Source organism: Ranitomeya variabilis, chromosome 4 (genome assembly GCF_051348905.1).
Source record: "Ranitomeya variabilis isolate aRanVar5 chromosome 4, aRanVar5.hap1, whole genome shotgun sequence".
NCBI classification, from domain to species: domain Eukaryota; kingdom Metazoa; phylum Chordata; class Amphibia; order Anura; family Dendrobatidae; genus Ranitomeya; species Ranitomeya variabilis.
In genome coordinates this window covers 34,425,771-34,447,925 of record NC_135235.1, presented here as the reverse complement: position 1 = coordinate 34,447,925, position 22,155 = coordinate 34,425,771, and the positions used below count along the sequence as shown (strand labels likewise).

The 22,155-nt window shown below is 41.3% G+C and overlaps 2 protein-coding genes across 2 annotated transcripts in view; one reads left to right on the top strand and one right to left on the bottom strand.

Moving 5' to 3' along the window:
- Nucleotides 1–22,155, bottom strand: part of GOLGA7B (golgin A7 family member B) — a 211,592-nt gene that overhangs the window by 144,855 nt on the left and 44,582 nt on the right. The window lies entirely within an intron of this gene.
- SFRP5 (secreted frizzled related protein 5) overlaps nt 9,546–22,155 on the top strand; it is a 106,895-nt gene continuing 94,285 nt past the window's right edge. Inside the window, exons 1-2 of the mRNA XM_077258315.1 lie at nt 9,546–9,646; nt 9,776–10,492. Of these exons, the coding sequence (XP_077114430.1) occupies nt 9,985–10,492 (508 nt within the window). The 5' untranslated portion in view covers nt 9,546–9,646; nt 9,776–9,984. The remainder of the gene's footprint in view (nt 9,647–9,775; nt 10,493–22,155) is intronic.

The following is a 22,155-nucleotide window of genomic DNA, read 5'->3' as shown; positions in this document are numbered from 1 at the left end:
CAGTTTGTTTTTTTCAGACGTTGATGGTGGTCCATTGTCAAAAGTCGGAATGATGGCATCTTTTGATATCGCCCTAAAAAACCTTTGTTATGGTTGAAAGTTATGGCTGGCTTCTGCGTGCACACATGGGTTCAAACAAGGTCAACAACTGGTTAGAATCTGAATGTTCTTCCTGAGTTCTCCTGCGTTTCCTCTTCTAAAGACATACTGTAAGGTGCCTACTAATGGAATGGACCCAACTAGACATCTCAGCAAATTCTCTATAAAGAACTTGCAAAATGTGTCAGCACTGTATCAATTACATAATTAGAGAACTAACAAATAGGGTTCAAAACCCTTGAGTAGAACATCTGCCTCAGTTAAACTCCCTGTGAGTAACCCTCTTAGTTTTCTTTGTATTCAGCACATACACTTCCTCCCTTGGTCATGGATATTCATGCATTAATATGACTTATTAGCAATTGAACTTTTAGTGGTTCCAGCCCTTCATCCAATATTTTATGGCTTCTTGACATCTCCAGCCAAGAATATTTGTTCCACTTGCCAAAAGAGTGAAAGTGTTTCAACACTAAAAGTTTCTTTTAACCCCCCAAAGTAACAAATCAAGACCAACACGATTGTACAGCCGCCTGCCAACAATGTCTCTTGATGTTTGGAGCAAGATACCGCAGATAACAAGCAACTGGAAAATCTGACAAAGTGAAAACTGATGGTGGGACAACGAAACCTTCTCTAATGTCTTTGTCAGACAAACACATTCAAGGAATGGAGGTAATACAAGAAAGACACTTATCTTTGGAGCATGATTACAGCACAGCAGATAGACTGCTCTCATGAATAAGTATCTACTAAGTATCTCATGATAAGTAAGGTCCTGGCCAAAGTTTTCTGCAAGGAGTTGTGTCAGGATGCCCCGTAGATGTCGGTGGGATCTACTGACGATTTAATGTTCAGGAATGAGTAATACTGGAGGTCTCTCAGGAGCTCCTTTTCATCTAAGCTTGTCCAAAAAAAGGCTCATAAGTTGGAGCACAATATTGTAGGTACTGTACAAAAATGCAAAAAACCCTTCAATACAAAATTTATATCTATGTAGATCTTTGTCGGGAAGAGAAAATTTGGGTTAATTAAGATTTTTTTTTAGAAGCGGAGAGGCAACAAGGAGTTACCAGTTCATAATGATGAGCAATTAGTAAGAGGTGAATTGCAGTAAAGCAGGCCATACACACTAGATAGTTGTCAGCCGAATAGTGCTTTGGCCAATCGTTAGGTCGACAGCCAACTCAGTTGACATTCTTGCTCGGCCAAACGCTCCTGTGTTCTCTGTTAGGAACATTTGGAGAAAAATGTAATCAGCTGTTCAAAATCGGAAATGCTTGATCTACTTCTCTCCCGGCCATCAGCCACGGCGACTCGAACATAGTTTATGAGCACTCCGAAGACACTCAGTAAGCACACAAGCATTCTCGGATAACACCTTCTCCGAACACGTTCGTTCATCACTAGTAGCGATGTCTATCTGATAGATCTGGAGTCACTTCTGTTGGGGGTCATTGTGTTCACCTTCAACTGTACAGTGGGCTAAAATTTTATTGAGCCTAGTTACCGCTTAAAGGTCTCCGACACATTGCACGTCCTGTCATCTGTATGTCGGCCTGGAATAGACCCAAAGTCTGCTAAGCTCAGTCCTTCAATCCAATACAGGGGTCTCTCATTCAGGCCCTGTGTTTGGCAGCTACCAGTCCAGCACTGTCATTAGACTTTCCAAAATACTGCATTCAGACCTGTCAGGCCTCTTGACCTGTTCCACCCTAATATAATAAACAGCTCAGCTGCCCTTTTATACCAGCTGCACCTCTTGAATTGGAAGGTCGGAATAACTATGTCCGCCCATCTCATATAATCATTCGCGGACCTATATAGTGATCCTATTAATGCTTTCAGCACCTCCTATCCAGAATTGTCCCAGCTGCTTGTCCACAATATTTACTCGGGAACATGCACATTGACATTTTTTATCGTCATTATACCCCTGTATACTAGGTGTCCAGGTCGTCCCACATAATGTTGTGATACAACGCCTACACGTTTGCATGGTGGCTCAGGGTCTTCCCATACGATGGTCCATGCAAGTACCAAAATCTCCTGTGGAATGGCTGTAACAGTAGGGTATAACGGGGCTATAACAGGAGGCTATAAGAGGAGACTATATATGGAGGCTATGGCTACTTTCACACATCAGGTTTTTTGCATCAGGCACAATCTGGCAAATTTTTAAAAAAATGGATCCGTTTTTTTTCCGCCGGATCCATTTTTTTCTCATAGAGTTGTATTAGCGCCGGATTGTGCCTGATGTAGCAACGTTTCATCCGTATTTTGCCATGCCGGTCCGGCGGCTGGAGAAAACATCCAGAGGAACTTTTTTTGTTGCGGCAAAAAACCTGATGGCACCGGAATCGGTGCTGTCTGGCTTTTCTGACAATGGACGCCTATGGGAGCCGGATGCACCACATATCCGGCTCCAGAGTCCGGCCTCCAAACTGCGCATGCCCTGTTCTCTCTCTCTCTCTTTTTACTATTGATGCTGCCTATGCAGCATCAATAGTAAAAAGATATAATGTAAAAAATAATAAACAAAAATAAAAAATCGTGATATTCTCACCTTCCGGCTTCCCCCGCAGCCTTCCCACTCTTCCCGATGCCCGCTATGCTCTCTGTCCCAGTAATGCATAGCGGCAATGACCCCAGATGAGGTGCGGTCTTGCGAGACCGATACGTCATCATAGGTCATTGCCGCAATGCATTACTGGGACCGGGAGCATCGCGACCATCGCGAGGAGCGGGAAGGTGTTGTGAATTAGACTTTTTTGGCTCCCTCTTGTGGTCGCTAGTGATATTACTCTGGGATTGTCTTTCCCTAGTTTGGCACCCACCTGGGTCGTTAGTCCAGGGGTGTTGCTATATAAACTTCCTGAATTCTCAGTCTGGTGCCTGGCATCGTTGTAATCAGTTCCTTTCTGTTTGCTCCTGTCTGCTGGTCGTGGTTCTTGCAAAATTAAGCTAAGTCCTGCTTCCTTGTTTTTTGGTTATTTACATTGCTCTTATTTATTTGTCCAGCTTGTACTAAATGTGATTCCTGATTTTGCTGGAAGCTCTAGGGGGCTGGTATCCTCCCCCCGGGCCGTTAGACGGTTCGGGGGTTCTTGTATATCCAGCGTGGAAATTTTGATAGGGTTTTTGCTGACCGTATAAGTCATCTTACTATATTCTGCTATTAGTCAGTGGGCCTCTCTTTGCTAAATATCTAGTTCATTCTTACGTTTGTCTTTTCTTCTTACCTCACCGTTATTATTTGTTGGGGGCTTGTATCCAACTTTTGGGGTCTTTTCTCTGGAGGCAAGAAAGGTCTATCTTTTCCCTTCTAGGGTTAGTTAGTTCTCCGGCTGGCGCGAGACGTCTAGAACCAACGTAGGCACGTTCCCCGGCTGCTGCTATTTGTGGTGCTAGGATTAGATATACGGTCAGCCCAGTTACCACTGCCCTATGAGCTGGGTTTTTTTGTGTTTGCAGACTTGGTAATTACTTCTGAGACCCTCTGCCATTGGGGTCATAACAGGAAGGCTGCCGGGGCCGCCGGAAGGTGAGAATATCACGATTTTTTATTTTGGTTTATTTTTTTACATTATATCGTTATCGCGGATCCTGAAGAAAAGCTGATCCGGCGCAATCAGTTTTTACACTAATTGCGCCGGATCCAGCAATCCGTCCCGCCGCCAGATTATGCGTGATGGCGCGGGATGGATGTGTGAAAGTAGCTTATAACAGGAGGCTATAAGAGGAGGCTATATAAGGAGGCTATAACAGGAGGATATAAAAATGGCGATAACAGGAGGCTGCATGATTCAGCTGCCCTGTTCAACCCCATCTTTCTACAGTAAAGAACTGTTACAATTAACAATGTGCAAAACACGAAAATGCACATCACACATATGTATACAACATTTCTGGAAACAAACACAAAAATCATAAACCCCCTTTACACTATACAGACAAGTTTTAGGAGTACATGGCACCGGTATGGATAAAATATCAGTGATCAGACTCCAGAAGAGTGCAATAGGAGGCATTTCTACACCGAGTGCAAGTTTGCACCTAGCTCTTGGCATCTACATTACGCTGATTCAGAGAACTACCCGTTTTGTGCTGATTGTCATCACAATATGGCGAAACTCAAAGTCCGGAATCAGTGATGGAATTAAAAAACAAAAGCCCTGATTGTGGGTTTCAGTGATTACCCCTCTCCCTCCCATCTAAGCTAATCATTACCCAACAGAGGACCTGCTCCTCCACCTCTACTCTCATCAGATTCCCCTCACATAGTGTACACAAGCCCCACAAGATTAAAGGTGGAAGAATATATGCTGTATATTTTCTAGGCATACTGTATGCACACATATTCAAAGGAAAGCTATCATTAGATTCATGATGTCCGAATCACGGGCAGCAGGAATCATATCCGGCGGGCGGCACCATAGTGCCCAGGTGTGCTGCATTTCAGAGTAAAACACACCTGGTTGCAATGGTGCAGCCGGGCTCTGATTCATGCTGCTGGCAGTTCTGAGAGCGAGTCTAATTTCAGATTCCTTTTAAAGTCAACCTGTTGTTTACCATAAATATGTATTTTTTTTACCCAGCGTAAATGCCGCTGTTCTCCTGAATCCGATGTTGTTTTTCTTTCATTTCTGCTCCTCTCCGTTCCTGAGATATGGCCCCTTCTTCTTTTTCTATAAACCTAATGCTCTCATTTGTGTTTTCTAAGTGGGCGTGGTCATCTACTCTTTGTGGGCGTGTTCTTGAGGGCCACGCCCAGTTGCCTAACAAAACTAGATTTATATACAGAGCACAGAAGGCCATATTTCAAGAATGGAGAGGCGTGGGAAGAAAAGAAAATCAAAATCGGATTCAGAAGAACAGTGGCATTTACACCAGATAAATATATTACATATTTACAGCAAGTGATAGATTCTCTTTAAAGTGCTTCATCATTTTATTTTACAGATATGTTGGGGATATGAATTTGAGCATTTATTGATTTATACTTATTACATTTTCTCTTTCCTCACAGACTGCGCTGCTCTCCTCTTCTCAAAATGACAGCTGGTGGAGCAGTATGTGACCAGACCTGTCCATCAGCCTCCATTAACAGTGCACATGGGAAAGCCGTTTTCAATTGCAGGAGATTGATGGACAGCCCTGATATGATGCTTCTATTTCTACAGCCATTTTTCCATGTGCCATTTATTTTACTTGTGTCTTCTTATGGGGTAGAGGTGCCATTGGGCCCCCTTAGGTACCAAAGCCGAAATTCAACTTCAAGCCCTACATTCCCTTTAACTACAACCCTGTGACTATAACCCAAATTTGGGATCTTCACCGGAAGGAGGAGACCTTCTAGACTATTGAAAAAGCTCACATTTCTTGGTGAAAAAATCCGGAAACTCAATGAATCCAGCAATTTTGAAAGAGTATCTCAGAAATTCAGGGACTAAGATGTAAAAGAACAGGATAAGTTGTGAAAAGGAGCATCATATCATAAAGACAAAAAACATAGTCTACCTACCACTGAACCAATCTCTATGTAGGCGAGCCAGGCTTAGGGAGTTTGATTTTCTAGCATGGCTTTTTACTATCATCTTAGTTGTATTTGTAAATGCATTAAAGGACAATATATAAGGAAACTGGTCAGAATGCACTTCCATAATACCCAAGGGAAGGTTCACCTAGGGTGAGCTGTGCCCTGTTCTGATAGATATAGTTTACATTAAGCCTTACTGTAATCTCACAGACGCTAATAGCTGATTAAGTCCTTCAGTTATTTCATTTGCACAGTCAATATCTGTCGGGAGGCTTGTTTATATTACTGTCAATTACGGGAATCTCTGGTAACGGGAACACAAGGTGCCCTGTGATGTCGGCCATTACTGACTGTTCACTTTCACGGCGGGAGGCCTGGTAAACATTCACAGGATTTATTAAAAAGTGCATATTAATCCATAGGATGAGTAACACGAGCCTAAAAGTACAAGTGTCAAACATAAGCCGCGTACCTGTTACCGGGGTTAGATGGGCCCTCAGATGTGCGCTGGCGTCTCAGGTCATATAATAATTTATAATCCTGGGGTGCATTGAGTGTTAAGAAATGTGTATCCCACAGTTGGTACAGGGAACTGTGGGGGGCACCGGCTCTACGCCTTCATGCAGCGTTTAACAAAGTCATGCAAAATCAACCTTGCTTGACTCAAGTGTATTAGCACTGTGAATGTGTCAGTCGCCCCCAAAATTCCTGTTAGACTAACTATACAGGGGTATAGGGAACTTTACACCTATAAAAATCATGCTAACATTGTACGTGTTACTTGCACAGAAGTTTTACTCTATAGGCAAATGAGGGGGTTTTGTTGCACCCATGGCGGGACCATGAGCTGAGAGCAACATTACTCCCCTTGGGGACTGTTCTAGCTTGTGATGAAGAGTACACCCTCCTCAAGCTAAAACTGCCCTGCGTGTATACAAATGTGCACTGATACTGGCCATGCACCAGCTCATGATAACGCCATGGGTGCACCAAGGACCCCTATATCACTGTATAGTTAGTCAAAAAGGTGAAAGATTCCCTTAAAAGGAAAATTTCAGAACTAATCCCAAATTAAGCATCTGAGGCTATGTGCATGCAGAGTTCTTCGATGAGTATTTTGGAGCAGAAACTGAGCAGGAAGTCTCCAAACCTCAAAACTCTTCAAAAACTTGTTTGCGCTCAGTTTCCACTAAAAAAAACACAGCAAAAGACTCCATGTGCACATACCCTTCAAGAGAGTCTGTCAGCCCAAAATGACTGTTCAAACCAAGCACAGCTGCTCGCTGCTTCCTAGGTGTGACCGAGCTGCTCAGTGCATATTCATGCCAACTTGTTTTGCATTCATTTATGCCATCCTTTTCCTAAGATTGGAGCTGCCCATCAAGGAAGAGGGAGCAGAGATAGATGAATAAGAAAGGTGGACAGAGCACCTGCGCTTTTTTTAATAATTTTAGTAATTTTATGCTGCCTGACACCCCAAAAAAATAAATGACTTGCGCCAGCACAACGGTTCAGTCGGACTAGCAGATTATCATATGCCTATTGGGTGACGTTGAATTTCAACTCCCCATCCTTTTGTACGCTAAAGAGGCAAGCCTTCGACAAACAGAATGTCGGCCAGCAACTTACTCCAATCCATCTGTTGAAAACACATGCATGCTCAGTAGAGATGAGTGTTCATGTTTATGAAGAAATACCAGTTCACTGGAAGAGTGTTTGGCCAACAGCTATTGAAGGTGTATGGACTTCATGGCTCATAGGTAGTGATGGGAGAGTAGCATTGTTGCTCGGGTGATCTCTGAGTATTTGGATGTGCTCGGAGATTTGGTTTTCGTTGCCTCAGCTGCATGATTTACGGCTGCTGGACAACCTGAATACATGTGGGAATTCCCTAACAAACAGGCATTCCTCACATGTATTTAGCCTGTCTAGCAGCCGTAAATCATGCAACTAACGGAACGAAAACTAAATCTCCGAGCTCTACAAAATACTCAGAGATCACCCGAGCATGCTCGGGGAGACCTGAGCAATGAGTATACTCACTCATCACTACTCGTAGGGAAAGTAGACTCCTCCAAAGTGGTTAGTATAGGGCCCATGAAGGAAAGGCGCCCAAAGGAGTTTGCCACGTTTTACTTCTCCATAAGATCCTGCCCACAACTTTCTCTCCTAGGGTCTTCATACAAAGAAGAGGAAAGCATCCAGAGAGTCGCAAGTCCAAATTGTTTTGCAAGGGATGAGAAGGAGAATCAAGAAGCACCGCATGGACCTCTAACAAAGATGGCCCGATGATCTTAACCACCACCAGTAAAGGACCCAACTTGCAGGGGAGAAGGGGTGGCTGGGCACAAAGATATAGGGTGCCAACAAGGGGCTAATGCCACCTTCAATTTTATCTGCATCCTCAGGTCCAAACATTGCCCTGGGGATCGTAGGACTGTAGTTACTTATGCACAATTTTTTCATATATGCTGATGTTGTGTGTTACAAGTGACATATGATGCATTGATGTCTATGCTTTCACCTTCTAGAGGGACACATAGACTACAATGACCTGACAGTGTCTCTGCCAACTACTTTTTAATATCAGCAAGTCTCTCCCGTTGTTATTTTCTGCCTCTATGAAAAATAAAGAAATTATTACTGTTCTGGTTTTCATATCCATTCTTTGTGTACAAAATAATAATACAAAATAACTGCAGAAAGAACTGCCTGTGTGATTCCAGCCATGAATAATACAGGTCCACACAGAGATGAGGTCTAGGTTCAGAAGACACCAATGTCTGGGCTTAGAGGTGCCAAGCTCTGGTGCACCAAGTATCTCACTATGAAGCAGAGCAAATATATGGAACATTACCAGGTACATTCTATGGATTTATCATGGACAATGGACAATAGGAAAGAAGGCATATTTATACCACAGCTTGCATTGGGGGTATGTTGGGTGGATGTCCTGATGATTCCTCCCACAGAAGGTTAGATAGATAGATAGATAGATAGATAGATAGATAGATAGATAGATAGATAGATAACAGATAGATAATAGATAGATAATAGATAACAGATAGATGATTGATAGATAATTGATAGATTGATTTGGGATAGATAGATATATAGATAGAAGATAGAAAATATATAGATAATAGTTAATATAAAGATAGTTAGATGATATATAGATAGATAGATAGATAGATATTGATAGATAGATAGATGATAGATAATAGATAGATAGATGGATGGATAATAGATAGATAGATAATAGATAGATTTGAGATAGATAAAAAGATAATAGACAGATAGATATATAAATAGATAATAGATATATAGATGATAGATAGATAGATAGATAGATAGATAGATAGATAGATAGGTAATAGATAGATAATAGATAGATACCAGATAGATAATAGATAGATAGATAGATAGATAATAGATAGATAGTTGATAGATAGTTAATAGATAGATAATAGATAGATAGATAGATAGTTAATAGATAATAGATAGATAGATAGATAGATAGATAGATAGGTAATAGATAGATAATAGATAGATAGATGATAGATAATAGATAGATAGTTGATAGATAGATAGATAGTTAATAGATAGATAATAGATAGATAGATAGATAGATAGATAGATAGATAGATAGATAGATAGTTAATAGATAGATAGATAGATAGATAGATAGATTGATAGATAGATAATAGCTGGTGCAGTAGAGAATGGCCCAGCAGAGGGTTACATGCACTGCAGTTCCCCGCACTACAATGATGGAGGACATATAGGGAACATGATGCCTATAGGTGAAAGTCCCCAGAGAAGAAGTAAAGGCTTTCCGTGCTCCCTATCGAGTTTGTATTCCGCAGCTGCACAGAAGGAGCCTCTTGTAGGACGGTCACCAGAGTCCAGGCAGCAGGCGGAGGCTTGGCCACTGTACACTGGCTGCTGGCTAATCCTTCAGGGCTCACTTAAAAGATTAGAGGTGGGTGGTGCTAAGATTCCCTGAACTGGGTAAGGATTTTGGAAGCAGGCAAACAAGCACTGACTTTTAATTCACTTCTGGAGCAGCCTACAAGCTCCAGCTGTCTCTCTCGCTCTCCTCCTAACTCTCTTTCTCTCTCTACCTTTCTCTATTTGCAGCTGCACAGAACCTGGCAAGGGAGAAAGTCACAGAGTAAGAAAAGAAAGAAAAGTGTTTCCGGCTCTAAGAAAGAAGAACTTTTACTTTTTTTGCTTTCTTTTTTGTACTTAATGCACTTTTACTAGAAGAAAGTTGAAGAGAAGGTAAAGTGTCTTGGGGCGTTTCATGACTAAGTCTTGAAGGACCTTTGGCCACTCGTTCGGCAGTCATGCATTTCCATTGGAACGTTGTGGCCCTTCTAAACTTTGGGTTCATCCTCTGGAGTTCTGCGGAAGAATATGATTATTACAGCTGGCAATCGGACAATTTTCAAAATGGACGATTCTACACCAAGCAGAGCAAATGTGTGGACATTCCCCAAGATCTTCATCTCTGCCATAATGTTGGCTATAAGAAGATGAGACTTCCTAATTTACTCGATCACGAGACCATGCCTGAAGTAAAGCAACAAGCCAGTAGTTGGGTTCCATTGTTGGCAAAGAGATGTCATAGAGATACTCAACTCTTCTTGTGCTCCCTATTTGCACCAATTTGCTTGGAGAGACCCATTTACCCATGCCGGTCGCTGTGCGAGGTTGTGCGTGACAGTTGTGCACCAGTCATGGAGTCGTATGGTTTTCCTTGGCCAGAGATGCTGAACTGTAATAAATTTCCTCTCGATAATGATCTCTGTATCACTGTGCAATATGGCACCAAGCAAGTGACTCAACCATCAGGTAATTCATTTATATCTAACCAATGCTTTACAAAGTTTTCCCGTCGGCACTTGTCCCTAAACTTCCCTCTTGAGCATTCTTTATGGCCAACCTTATGGGAAGTCAATAACCTAATCACATTGTGGTTGGAAATTGGAGTAAATCGAGGAATCCAATGGGAAAAATATGTTAAATTTGATCAACTTTGTGTCTAGAAATTAAAAATGTAAATTGGGGATAACATCTATGAAGGATTGAAAATTATTCTAACAAACCAATTTTTTTAGTAGAGTTTCTTAGATTTCTGTTAGAGACATTGTACTTTGTATGTTTGACTAAGCTATTCTTAACATCAAAAATACCAAAATGGCCAATCGAGACCCTCAAGGAGGTTCGGAATCCTATTTAGTGTCTTCCATCGGAATCAAAATTGTGACCTCTGTTTAACTGAAACTTGGGGCACAAGTTGATCCTGTGGATAGGTGATAATGTTTTTTTGGATACCTCGATAAAGGTTTATCGTCACTGAATTAACTCACCTTTCACCTTGAATCCTCTTTTAAAAACTAACATTTATTCTATATCTAATTAGCAAAAACTATAAAAATGCAACAAAAAAAAAGTTACGATCAGATTTGAATTCTGGATTAAGCCCTTCATACACATTAGATAGCTGTCGGCTGAATGGTGGTTCTAATGATCGTTGGTTTGGCAGCCGTCTCGGTTGACTGTCCTGTACACATGAGCGTTCATTTGGTGGCTTATCTACGGGAGACAATATGATCACATGTGCAAAATCGGACATGCCGGACCGATATAATAAATTGTCTAAGGCTGCCATTCACATTAGACCGTCGGCTGAACCCGTTGATATTTGACATTAGTCTTATGTGTTGGCGGCGATTTATCATGTCCATGTTGACTATATCTATTGGAGCTGCAGCCAAGAAGGCAAATATTATAAGATTTACCTTATGGGAAATAGTCCATTGGGTCAATATCTAATACAATGGAAAAATGGTGGTAAGAAAGGTGTCCTGGAAAAACATTCAAAAATTTTATTATCACCCTTGTTCTTTTTTTCGACAACTAAAATGATCCAAGTCTACTTTGTCTTGTGTATTTGTGGGGTATGTGGGGCATAAAAAAAATGAACTGCCCTATGAATATTCTCAAAATCAGGTGTGAGATGATGTCTTTGTAATCCCCTTAAAAGGTTTTCCTGCCAAGGTTCCAGTAATGTATGTATGTACTGTAAGTGGTGCCCAACCTATGGCTCACCAATTGTGGAAGTTTCGCAACAGCTGGGAAGCCACAGGTTTGAGTCCATGTCAGTAGATGATTAGTTGTTGAGCTCCAGGATCATAGAAGCCACAGACAAATAAGAAATTATGTCAGCATTACCACTAGCTTGGGCTCATACCCAATGGAAATCATTTCCATCAACGTTTAGTCCTTATAACCTCAAGCATTTACCGTAGAATTTCCCACAGGCAATGCAAAATAATTCATTTCTCTGCCAAAATCAGAAGCATTTTTTAAACGAACAACAAAATATACATTTTTAAATAATTGAATATATATATATATATATATATATATATATATATATATATATATATATATGTATATATATATACAGTTTTATTTATTTATTTATAAGGAATAATGAAATAAATGAAAAAGAAAAAATATACTTTTTTTTACTTATTTTTTTACAAAAAGGAGTTTGGGTTACATATGGATAAAACTTAAAAAAGGATTGAAATATTAAAAATATATATTTTTAGTATTGTTTTAACTTTTTTTTACAAGAAAGAGTACGATGTAGTAAAGGTCACACATGGTAAACATTTTAAAAAATAATAAAAAAATAAAAATTATATTTTTTGATATTTTTTTACAAGAAGGGCAGTGCTATGTAGTAAGGATTACATATGGTTAAAACTTTAAAATATTAATATTTTTAGTTATTTTTTACTTTTTTTACAAGAAGGACAGTACTATGTAGCATGAAATACATATGGTTAAAACTTTAAAAAATATATATATATTTTTAGTTATTTTAACTTTTTTACAAGAAGGCTAGTGCTATGTAGTTGGGGCTACATATGGTTAAAACGTAAAAAAAAAAAAAATATATATATATTTGTAGTTTTTACTTTTTTTTGCAAAAGGGGTTACTGTGTGGTAAGGATTACATACATTTAAAACATGTATTTTTTTTAGTAATATTTTTAAAGTCATTTTTACTTTTTTTTACATGAAAGACAGTACTATATGGTAAAGATTACACATGGTTAAAACTTGAAAAAAAAAAATCATTGAAAAATGTAAAGAAAAAGCCTGCATTCCAGAGGTGGTATTATTTGCTGGACAGATAAGAACGCAGACAGTTCCCAGGAGACTTCTGTGAGTAGAACATATTGGCGTTTTACAGAATGAGAACACAAGAGTCAAAATTGTAAATATGAGCAATTCTTGTAGTGACTTCATGCAAATCTTGGAAAGATCTTAGGAAAAATAAAATAAGATCTGACATTGAAAACGAATTACCGTACATGAATTTTAAGAACTTTTTGAAGATATATAAAAAATTTTTTTTGGGAATGAAAGCAAATGTGAAATATAGAGACTAGAGGAGATAAGAGATACATTGGGTTCTATGCTCAAAGCTCACATTATAAGGATGGGTGAGAAAGGGCATTTTGGGGGTTGACCTTTTGGTGTATAGATGTTGGCCAAGACCCAAATGGCAAGGCATATTTTCCTTCCACACATTAACTTTTTTCAAAAAAACAATCTTTGAAATTGAATTTTGATGATGAAAATTTGTGCTTTTAATTTTTTTTATTTTGTTTTTATTTTTTTAATGTTTAGATTTGAATTTTTAGTATGTTACAACTAAATAATTGATCTTGCAATGTAGATTTAGACTTGGCAATTTTTTACATTAACCCTGTCATGACTTTTTTGGATTTTTCAGATTTATTTTCTCCATTGAGAAAAAAAATGTATTGGTAAAAAAAAACTACATGTAACAACATGTATGGGATATTACATGCAATATTCCAGAGACGATCTAGGACCATGTCACAGAACTGCGCATTAAATTAAGGATAACTTTCACCTTGTTTTGGTAAAATGTAATTTTTTGTGTTTTTTTTATGATAGTAATAGGGGTTACTCACTCCCACTTTTTCCATTTGTGGGCCACATGTATAAATGATGCCCAAGGGTACATGCACACATGTAGGGTTTTTATCTTGGATTTTTTTAGATTTTCAGCACAATATATATTAAAAAATTATTGTCATTTTTTTCCCCAAAAATACAACAAAATATCTACATTAGACCTTGTCCCCACTTGCAATTTTTCCAACTGCAGCAAAATAAGCAACAAAAATCTGCTCTGATTATTAGCTTTTTGCTGCATTTTTAATTCACTTTCCCCCTTGTAGATAAGTTTTTTTCTTGTAGATTGGCTAAAACATCTTTTAAGAGAGTTTTTTAGTGCATAAATGCTGGGATTCGGCACTTTGCGCAATTGCATTTTTTTACATCAATTTTTCAGGTTCCACATAGAGATTTATTTGGAAGAAGCGCATCAAAAAATTCAGAGTTCATCAGTCTTTAACCCCTTCATGACCCAGCCTATTTTGGCCTTAATGACCTTGCCGTTTTTTGCAATTCTGACCAGTGTCCCTTTATGAGGTAATAACTCAGGAACGCTTCAACAGATCCTAGCGATTCTGAGATTGTTTTTTCATGACATATTGGGCTTCATGTTAGTGGTAAATTTAGGTTGATAATTTCTGAGTTTATTTGTGAAAAAAATGGAAATTTGGCGAAAATTTTGAAAATTTTGCAATTTTCAAAATTTGAATTTTTATTCTGTTAAACCAGAGAGTTATGTGACACAAAATAGTTAATAAATAACGTTTCCCACATGTCTACTTTACATCAGCACAATTTTGGAAACAAATTTTTTTTTTGCTAGGAAGTTATAAGGGTTAAAATTTGACCAGTGATTTCTCATTTTTACAACAAAATTTACAAAACCATTTTTTTTAGGGACCACCTCACATTTGAAATCATTTTGAGGGTTCTATATGGCTGAAAATACCCAAAAGTGACACCATTCTAAAAACTGCACCCCTCAAGGTGCTCAAAACCACATTCAAGAAGTTTATTAACCCTTCAGGTGTTTCACAGCAGCAGAAGCAACATGGAAGGAAAAAATGAACATTTAACTTTTTAGTCACAAAAATGATCTTTTAGCAACAATTTTTTTATTTTCCCAAGGGTAAAATAAACTGAGAAACTGAGAAACTGGACAACGGACGTTGTTGTCCAATTTGTCCTGAGTACGCTGATACCTCATATGTGGGGGTAAACCACTGTTTGGGCACACGACAGGGCTCGGAAGGGAAGGAGCGCCATTTGACTTTTTGAATGAAAAATTGGCTCCAATCTTTAGCGGACACCATGTCGCGTTTGGAGAGCCCCCGTGTGCCTAAACATTGGAGCTCCTCCACAAGTGAACCCATTTTGGAAACTAGACCCCCCAAGGAACTTATCTAGAAGCATAGTGAGCACTTTAAACCCCAAGGTGCTTCACAAATTGATCCGTAAAAATGAAAAAGTACTTTTTTTTCACAAAAAAATTATTTTAGCCTTCATTTTTTCATTTTCACATGGGCAACAGGATAAAATGGATCCTAAATTTTGTTGGGCAATTTCTCCTGAGTACGCCGATACCTCATATGTGGGGGTAAACCACTGTTTGGGCACATGGTAAGGCTCGGAAGGGAAGGAGCGCCATTTGACTTTTTGAATGAAAAATTATCTCCATCGTTAGCGGACACCATGTCGCGTTTGGAAAGCCCCTGTGTGCCTAAACATCGGAGCTCCTCCACAAGTGACCCCATTTTGGAAACTAGACCCCCCAAGGAACTTATCTAGAGGCATAGTGAGCACTTTAAACCCTCAGGTGCTTCACAAATTGATCTGCAAAAATGAAAAAGTACTTTTTTTTCACACAAAATTTCTTTTAGCCTCAATTCTTTCATTTTCACATGGGCAACAGGATAAAATGGATCCTAAAATTTGTTGGGCAATTTCTCCTGAGTACGCCAATGCCTCATATGTGGGGGTAAACCACTGTTTGGGTGCACGGCAAGGCTCGGAAGGGAAGGAGCGCCATTTGACTTTTTGAATGGAAAATTAGCTCCAATCGTTATCGGACACCATGTCGCGTTTGGAGAGCCCCTGTGTGCCTAAACATTGGAGCTCCCCCACTAGTGACCCCATTTTGGAAACTAGACCTCCCAAGGAACTAATCTAGATGTGTGGTGAGCACTTTGAACCCCCAAGTGCTTCACAGAAGTTTATACCGCAGAGCCGTGAAAATAAAAAATAATTTTTCTTTCCTCAAAAATGATTTTTAGCCCAGAATTTTTTATTTTCCCAAGAGTAACAGGAGAAATTGGACCCCAAATGTTGTTGTCCAGTTGGTCCTGAGTACTATGATACCCCATATGTGGGGGTAAACCACTGTTTGGGAGCACGGCAGGGCTCGGAAGGGAAGGCACGCCATTTGGCTTTTTGAATGGAAGATTAGCTCCAATCATTAGCGGACACCATGTCGCGTTTGGAGAGCCCCTGTGTGCCTAAACATTGGAGCTCCCGCACAAGTGACCCCATTTTGGAAACTAGACCTCCCAAGGAACTAATCTAGATGTGTGGTGAGCACTTTGAACCCCCAAGTGCTTCACAGAAGTTTATAACGCAGAGCCATGAAAATAAAAAATAATTATTCTTTTCTCAAAAATGATTTTTTAGCCCACAATTTTTTATTTTCCCAAGGGTAAAAGAAGAAATTGGACCCCAAAAGTTGTTGTCCAGTTTCTCCTGAGTACGCTGATACCCCATATGTGGGGGTAAACCACTGTTTGGGCACAAGTCGGGGCTCGGAAGGGAGGTAGTGACGTTTTGAAATGCAGGCTTTGATGGAGTGCTCTGCGTGCATCACATTCCATTTCCAGAGCCCCTGATGTGCCTAAACAGTAGAAACCTCCACAAGTGACCCCATTTTGGAAACTAGACCCCCCAAGGAACTTATCTAGATGTATAGTGAGCACTTTGAACCCCCAAGTGCTTCACAGAAGTTTGTAACGCAGAGCCGTGAAAATAAAAAATCATTTTTCATTCCTCTAAAATTATGTTTTAGCAAGCAATGTTTTATTTTCGCAAGGGTAACAGGAGAAATTGGACCCCAATAATAGTTGCCCAGTTTGTCCTGAGTATGCTGGTACCCCATATGTGGGGGTAAACCACTGTTTGGGCACACGTCGGGGCTCGGAAGGGAGGGAGCACCATTTGACTTTTTGAACGCAAGATTGGCTGGAATCAATGGTGGCGCCACGTTGCGTTTGGAAACCCCTGATGTGCCTAAACAGTGGAAACCCCTAAATTCTAACTCCAACACTAACCCCAACACACCCCTAACCCTAATCCCAACCCTAACCCCAACACACCCCTAACCCTAATCCCAACTCTAGCCATAACCCTAATCACAACCCAACCCCAACACACCCCTAACCCTAATCCCAACCCTAATCCCAACCCTAACCACAACCCTAACCCCAACACACCCCTAACCCTAACCATAACCCTAACCACAAGCCTATTCTTAATCCTATTTCCAACCCTAGCCCTAATTCCAACCCTAACTCTAATTCCAACCCTAACCCTAAGGCTATGTGCCCACGTTGCGGATTCGTGTGAGATTTTTCCGCACCATTTTTGAAAAATCCGCAGGTAAAAGGCACTGCGTTTTACCTGCGGATTTACCGCGGATTTCCAGTGTTTTTTATGCGGATTTCACCTGCGGATTCCTATTGAGGAACAGCTGTAAAATGCTGCGAAATCCGCACAAAGAATTGACATGCTGCGGAAAATACAGCGCAGCATTTCCGCGCGGTATTTTCCGCACCATGGGCACAGCGGATTTGGTTTTCCATAGGTTTACATGGTACTGTAAACCTGATGGAACACTGCTATGAATCCGCAGTGGCCAATCCGCTGCGGATCCGCAGCCAAATCCGCACCGTGTGCCTAATTCTAACGCTAACCTTAGTTCTAACCCTAACCCTACCCCTAACCCTAGTTCTAACCCTTACCCTACCCCTAACCCTAACCCTAGTTCTAACCCTAACTCTAGTTCTAACCCTAACCCTAGTTCTAACCCTAACCCTAGTTCTAACCCTAGTGGAAAAAAAAAATATTTTCTTTATTTTATTATTGTCCCTACCTATAGGGGTGATAAAGGGGGGGGGGGTAATTTACTATTTTTTTATTTTGATCACTGTGATAAGTTTACCACAGTGATCAAAATGTACATGGAACGCATTTGCCAGCCAGCGGGCGTACTGCGCATGCGCCCGCCATTTTGGAAGATGGCGGCGCCCAGGGAGAAGACGGACCGCCTTCGGGAGGCTCGGTAAGTATGAGGGGGTGGTGGGGGGGTGGATCGGAGCACAGGGGGGGGGATCGGAGGACCGGGGGAGCGGACAGGAGCACGGGGGAGCGGACAGGGGAACGGAGGGGGATACCGGACAAAAACGGAGGACTGGGGAGGAGATCGGGGGCGGTGGGGGGGGCAGAACATGATTTCCAGCCATGGCTGATGCTATTGCAGCATCGGCCATGGCTGGATTGCAATATTTCACCATTTTCATAGGTGAAATATTGCAAATTGCTCTGATTGGCTGTTGCACTTTCAACAGCCAATCAGAGCGATCGTAGCCACGTGGGGGCAAAGCCACCCCCCCTGGGCTGAAGTACAACTCCCCCTCTCTCTGCAGATCGGGTGAAATAGGAGTTAACCCTTTCACCCGATCTGCAGCGACGCGATCATTCCATGACGCCACATAGGCGTCATGGGTCGGATTGGCACGGGTTTTCATGACGCCTACGTGGCGTCATGGGTCGGGAAGGGGTTAAGCACACAGTGGGCATGAGTTTTCATGTAATCCCATACTAATCCCAAACTTGTTAAACGCAGGAGATTTTCTGCTAAAAAAAAGTGACAGAGAAAAAAAACGCAGCATGTAGGCTTCATGGGAACATGGGCTTAAAATGAAAAAAAAAAAAATTACATGAAAACGTACATGTGTAAGGTGATCTCCATAATTGTGGGTGTATATAATAATCACCAATAATTATTTGTAATTTAAACAAAATTAATTTCTAGATTCTATATAATTTATTCTTTTAGCGACTATTTTGTTGCATAATTTTTTTTTACAGTTTTATAAAGATTTATCGCAGGTAAATGAAAAAGAGATCAACAATAAAGAAAACTACTAAAGTAACGAAGAAAAAACAAATAATATAATAAATTAAAAATAATCCAATGCAGAAATGACATAATTCATGTTGATATCAAAATTAGGTATGTTGCATAGGACTGCTGATACCAGCTGCACAGTTCTGTCACACATTAAGCTCTACTGCATCGGGGCAATAACTACTGTACAGCTCAGATTCTGGAGGGGCAGATGGCACTAACAGTATTTTACTTTCCTTAGTGTTGATTATATAAATTACTGAAACTGATTTTAGATAAACAGATGTACTGTACTATCGATCAATCAAATGATCGAACAATCCTTATATGTTTATCTCTAAATGTCTTGCTATGTAATCTGAGAGCAGCATGATGTTAGGACAGAGATCCTGATTCCAGTGATGTGTCACTTACTGGTCTGCTTGCTGTAGTTTGGATGGAATCACATTTTTCCCTGCTGTAGATGCAGCAGTGCTCAGAATGCTGAGCCCTGTATAACCCCACCCACACAATTGGCAGCTTCCTGTGTACACTGTCAAGCTGCCAATCAGTGTTGGGGGCGGGGTTACACAGATTAGCTGGACTAGCCTGCACAAAACACCTAGTCCTGTAGTAGTAATCTAATACTGATGTAATACTAATTGTATTGAAACTGCAGCACCCAACAAAGTAACTGACACATCCCTGGAATCAGGGTCTTTGCCTCATGCTGCTCTAAGATTACATAGCTAAATCCTCCTGACAGATTCCCTTTAACAGGACCTCAGCTCTGCAGCATCTGTAGCACGTTCCTTCACTTCTGCTACATCTGTAGCACATTCTTCCAGCTCTGTTGCACCAGTAGCACATGTCCCTCCAGCTCTGCAGCATCTTTAGCACATGTTTTTCCAGCTCTGCAACATCTGTAGCACATATTCCTCCAGCTCTGCAACATCTGCAACACATGTTCCTCCGGTTCTGCTACATCTGCAGCACATGTTCCTTCTGCTCTGCTGAACCAGTAGCACATGTCCCTCCAGCTCTAGCTACATCTGTAGCACATGTCCCTCTAGCTCTGCTACATCTGTAGCACATGTCCCTCCAGCTCTGCTGCATCTGTAGCCTATATTCCTCCAGATCTGCTACATCTGTAGCCCATGTTCCTCCAGCTCAGCTACATCTGTAGCCCATGTTCTTCCAGCTCTGCAGCATCTGTATCCCATGTTCCTGCTCTGCTACTTTTGTAGCCCATGTTCCTCCAGCTCTGCTACATCTGTAGCCCATGTTCCTCCAGCTCTGCAGCATCTGTATCCCATGTTCCTGCTCTGCTACATCTGTAGCCCATGTTCCTCCAGCTCTGCAGCATCTGTATCCCAAGTTCCTGCTCTGCTACATTTGTAGCCCATGTTCCTCCAGCTCTGCAGCATCTGTATCCCATGTTCCTGCTCTGCTACATTTGTAGCCCATGTTCCTCCAGCCCTGCTACATCTGTAGCACATGTCCCTCCAGCTCTGCTGCATCTGTAGCCTATATTCCTCCAGATCTGCTACATCTGTAGCCCATGTTCCTCCAGCTCTGCTACATCTGTAGCCCATGTTCCTCCAGCTCTGCAGCATCTGTATCCCATGTTCCTGCTCTGCTACATTTGTAGCCCAGGTTCCTCCAGCTCTGCTACATCTGTAGCCCATGTTCCTCCAGCTCAGCTACATCTGTAGCCCATGTTCTTCCAGCTCTGCAGCATCTGTATCCCATGTTCCTGCTCTGCTACATTTGTAGCCCATGTTCCTCCAGCTCTGCTACATCTGTAGCCCAGGTTCCTCCAGCTCTGCAGCATCTGTATCCAATGTTCCTGCTCTGCTACATCTGTAGCACATGTTCCTCCAGCTCTGCAGCATCTGTATCCAATGTTCCTGCTCTGCTACATTTGTAGCCCATGTTCCTCCAGCTCTGCTACATCTGTAGCACATGTCCCTCCATCTCTGCTGCATCTGTAGCCTATATTCCTCCAGATCTGCTACATCTGTAGCCCATGTTCCTCCAGCTCTGCTACATCTGTAGCCCATGTTCCTCCAGCTCTGCAGCATCTGTATCCCATGTTCCTGCTCTGCTACATTTGTAGCCCATATTCCTCCAGCTCTGCTACATCTGTAGCCCATGTTCCTCCAGCTCTGCAGCATCTGTATCCCATGTTCCTGCTCTGCTACAATTGTAGCCCATGATCCTCCAGCTCTGCTACAGCTGTAGCACATGTCCCACCTTAGTCACTGTTGAATTTGTGAACACATACTAATATGTTTCTTTATTGGGTGGCAGACCCTGTACAATTTTGTGATTATATTCTTTAGAGGGGTATCGCCAATATAAACCTCCCAGAGGAAGTTCAAGTTATAGCATCAGATTTAATCTGGGCCTTCCATTTATAGGTTCTCTACCCTTACATATGAGTTTTATACTTATACTTTCCAAGTGCTGTTCAATAATCCAGAATATCTAATAATCCTACATCTACCAGGGATCATTAAAGGGTTATTTTCTCATCATCTAAAATGGATACAATTGTGTCAAGCAAATTTGCAATTTTTCTGTTATTGAGAAAATTGTATTGATTTTTTATCCTTTTATGTACTATTCATTGCCTAAATTAACAGCCATAGGTTTCCTTAACAACCTACAAATGGATTTTCCCTGTTTCCCTATCCCTTAGGGTGTGGTCAGATGGCGATATAAATGGAACAAAGATCGGAACTTAGTGCACTGACTGGTTGGCGGCTCTGCCAAGCCGAGCATGACAGCTGCATAGAGATGCAGTCATGATCCGAACGGGTTTTGGGTTTTGTCTCACCTTTCCCCGGTCTGGTCATGTCAGGGGTTAACTTTCTGCCTCGTTGTGGTTTAAGATCTGCTATTTCTCTGCGCTGCATCATGTAGGCAGTGTCAGTTATACTTCCTGCCTACGGCGTGAGTAGCTGACTCTGGTGAAACCCTGATTTGTCCTGCTGTGTTTAGCTGACTTTGCCCTTGTGTGTGTTCATTCCTCTCTCCCTGCCCCGACTCTGTGTTTTCCCTTCGTGTCTGGATTCCCGGATACTCAACTCGCCTTTGGCTCTGACCTGATTCTGCCTCTTACTTCTGGTATTTCTGCTTCGGACTGGTATTGACCTCTTGGCACTCCTCTGACTCCTTGTGTGATTTTCCCCTTGGTACTACGCTACTCTCTGGTATCGATCCGGCTTGTTTGACTATTCTGCTGCCACCTGGTGGTAGCCGCGCTGCAGTTCTGCTGGTCTGCTCTGAACAGGATTTCTGTCCTCTCTCCACTCTGCTGCCACCTAGTGGAGTTTGCATTTACCTG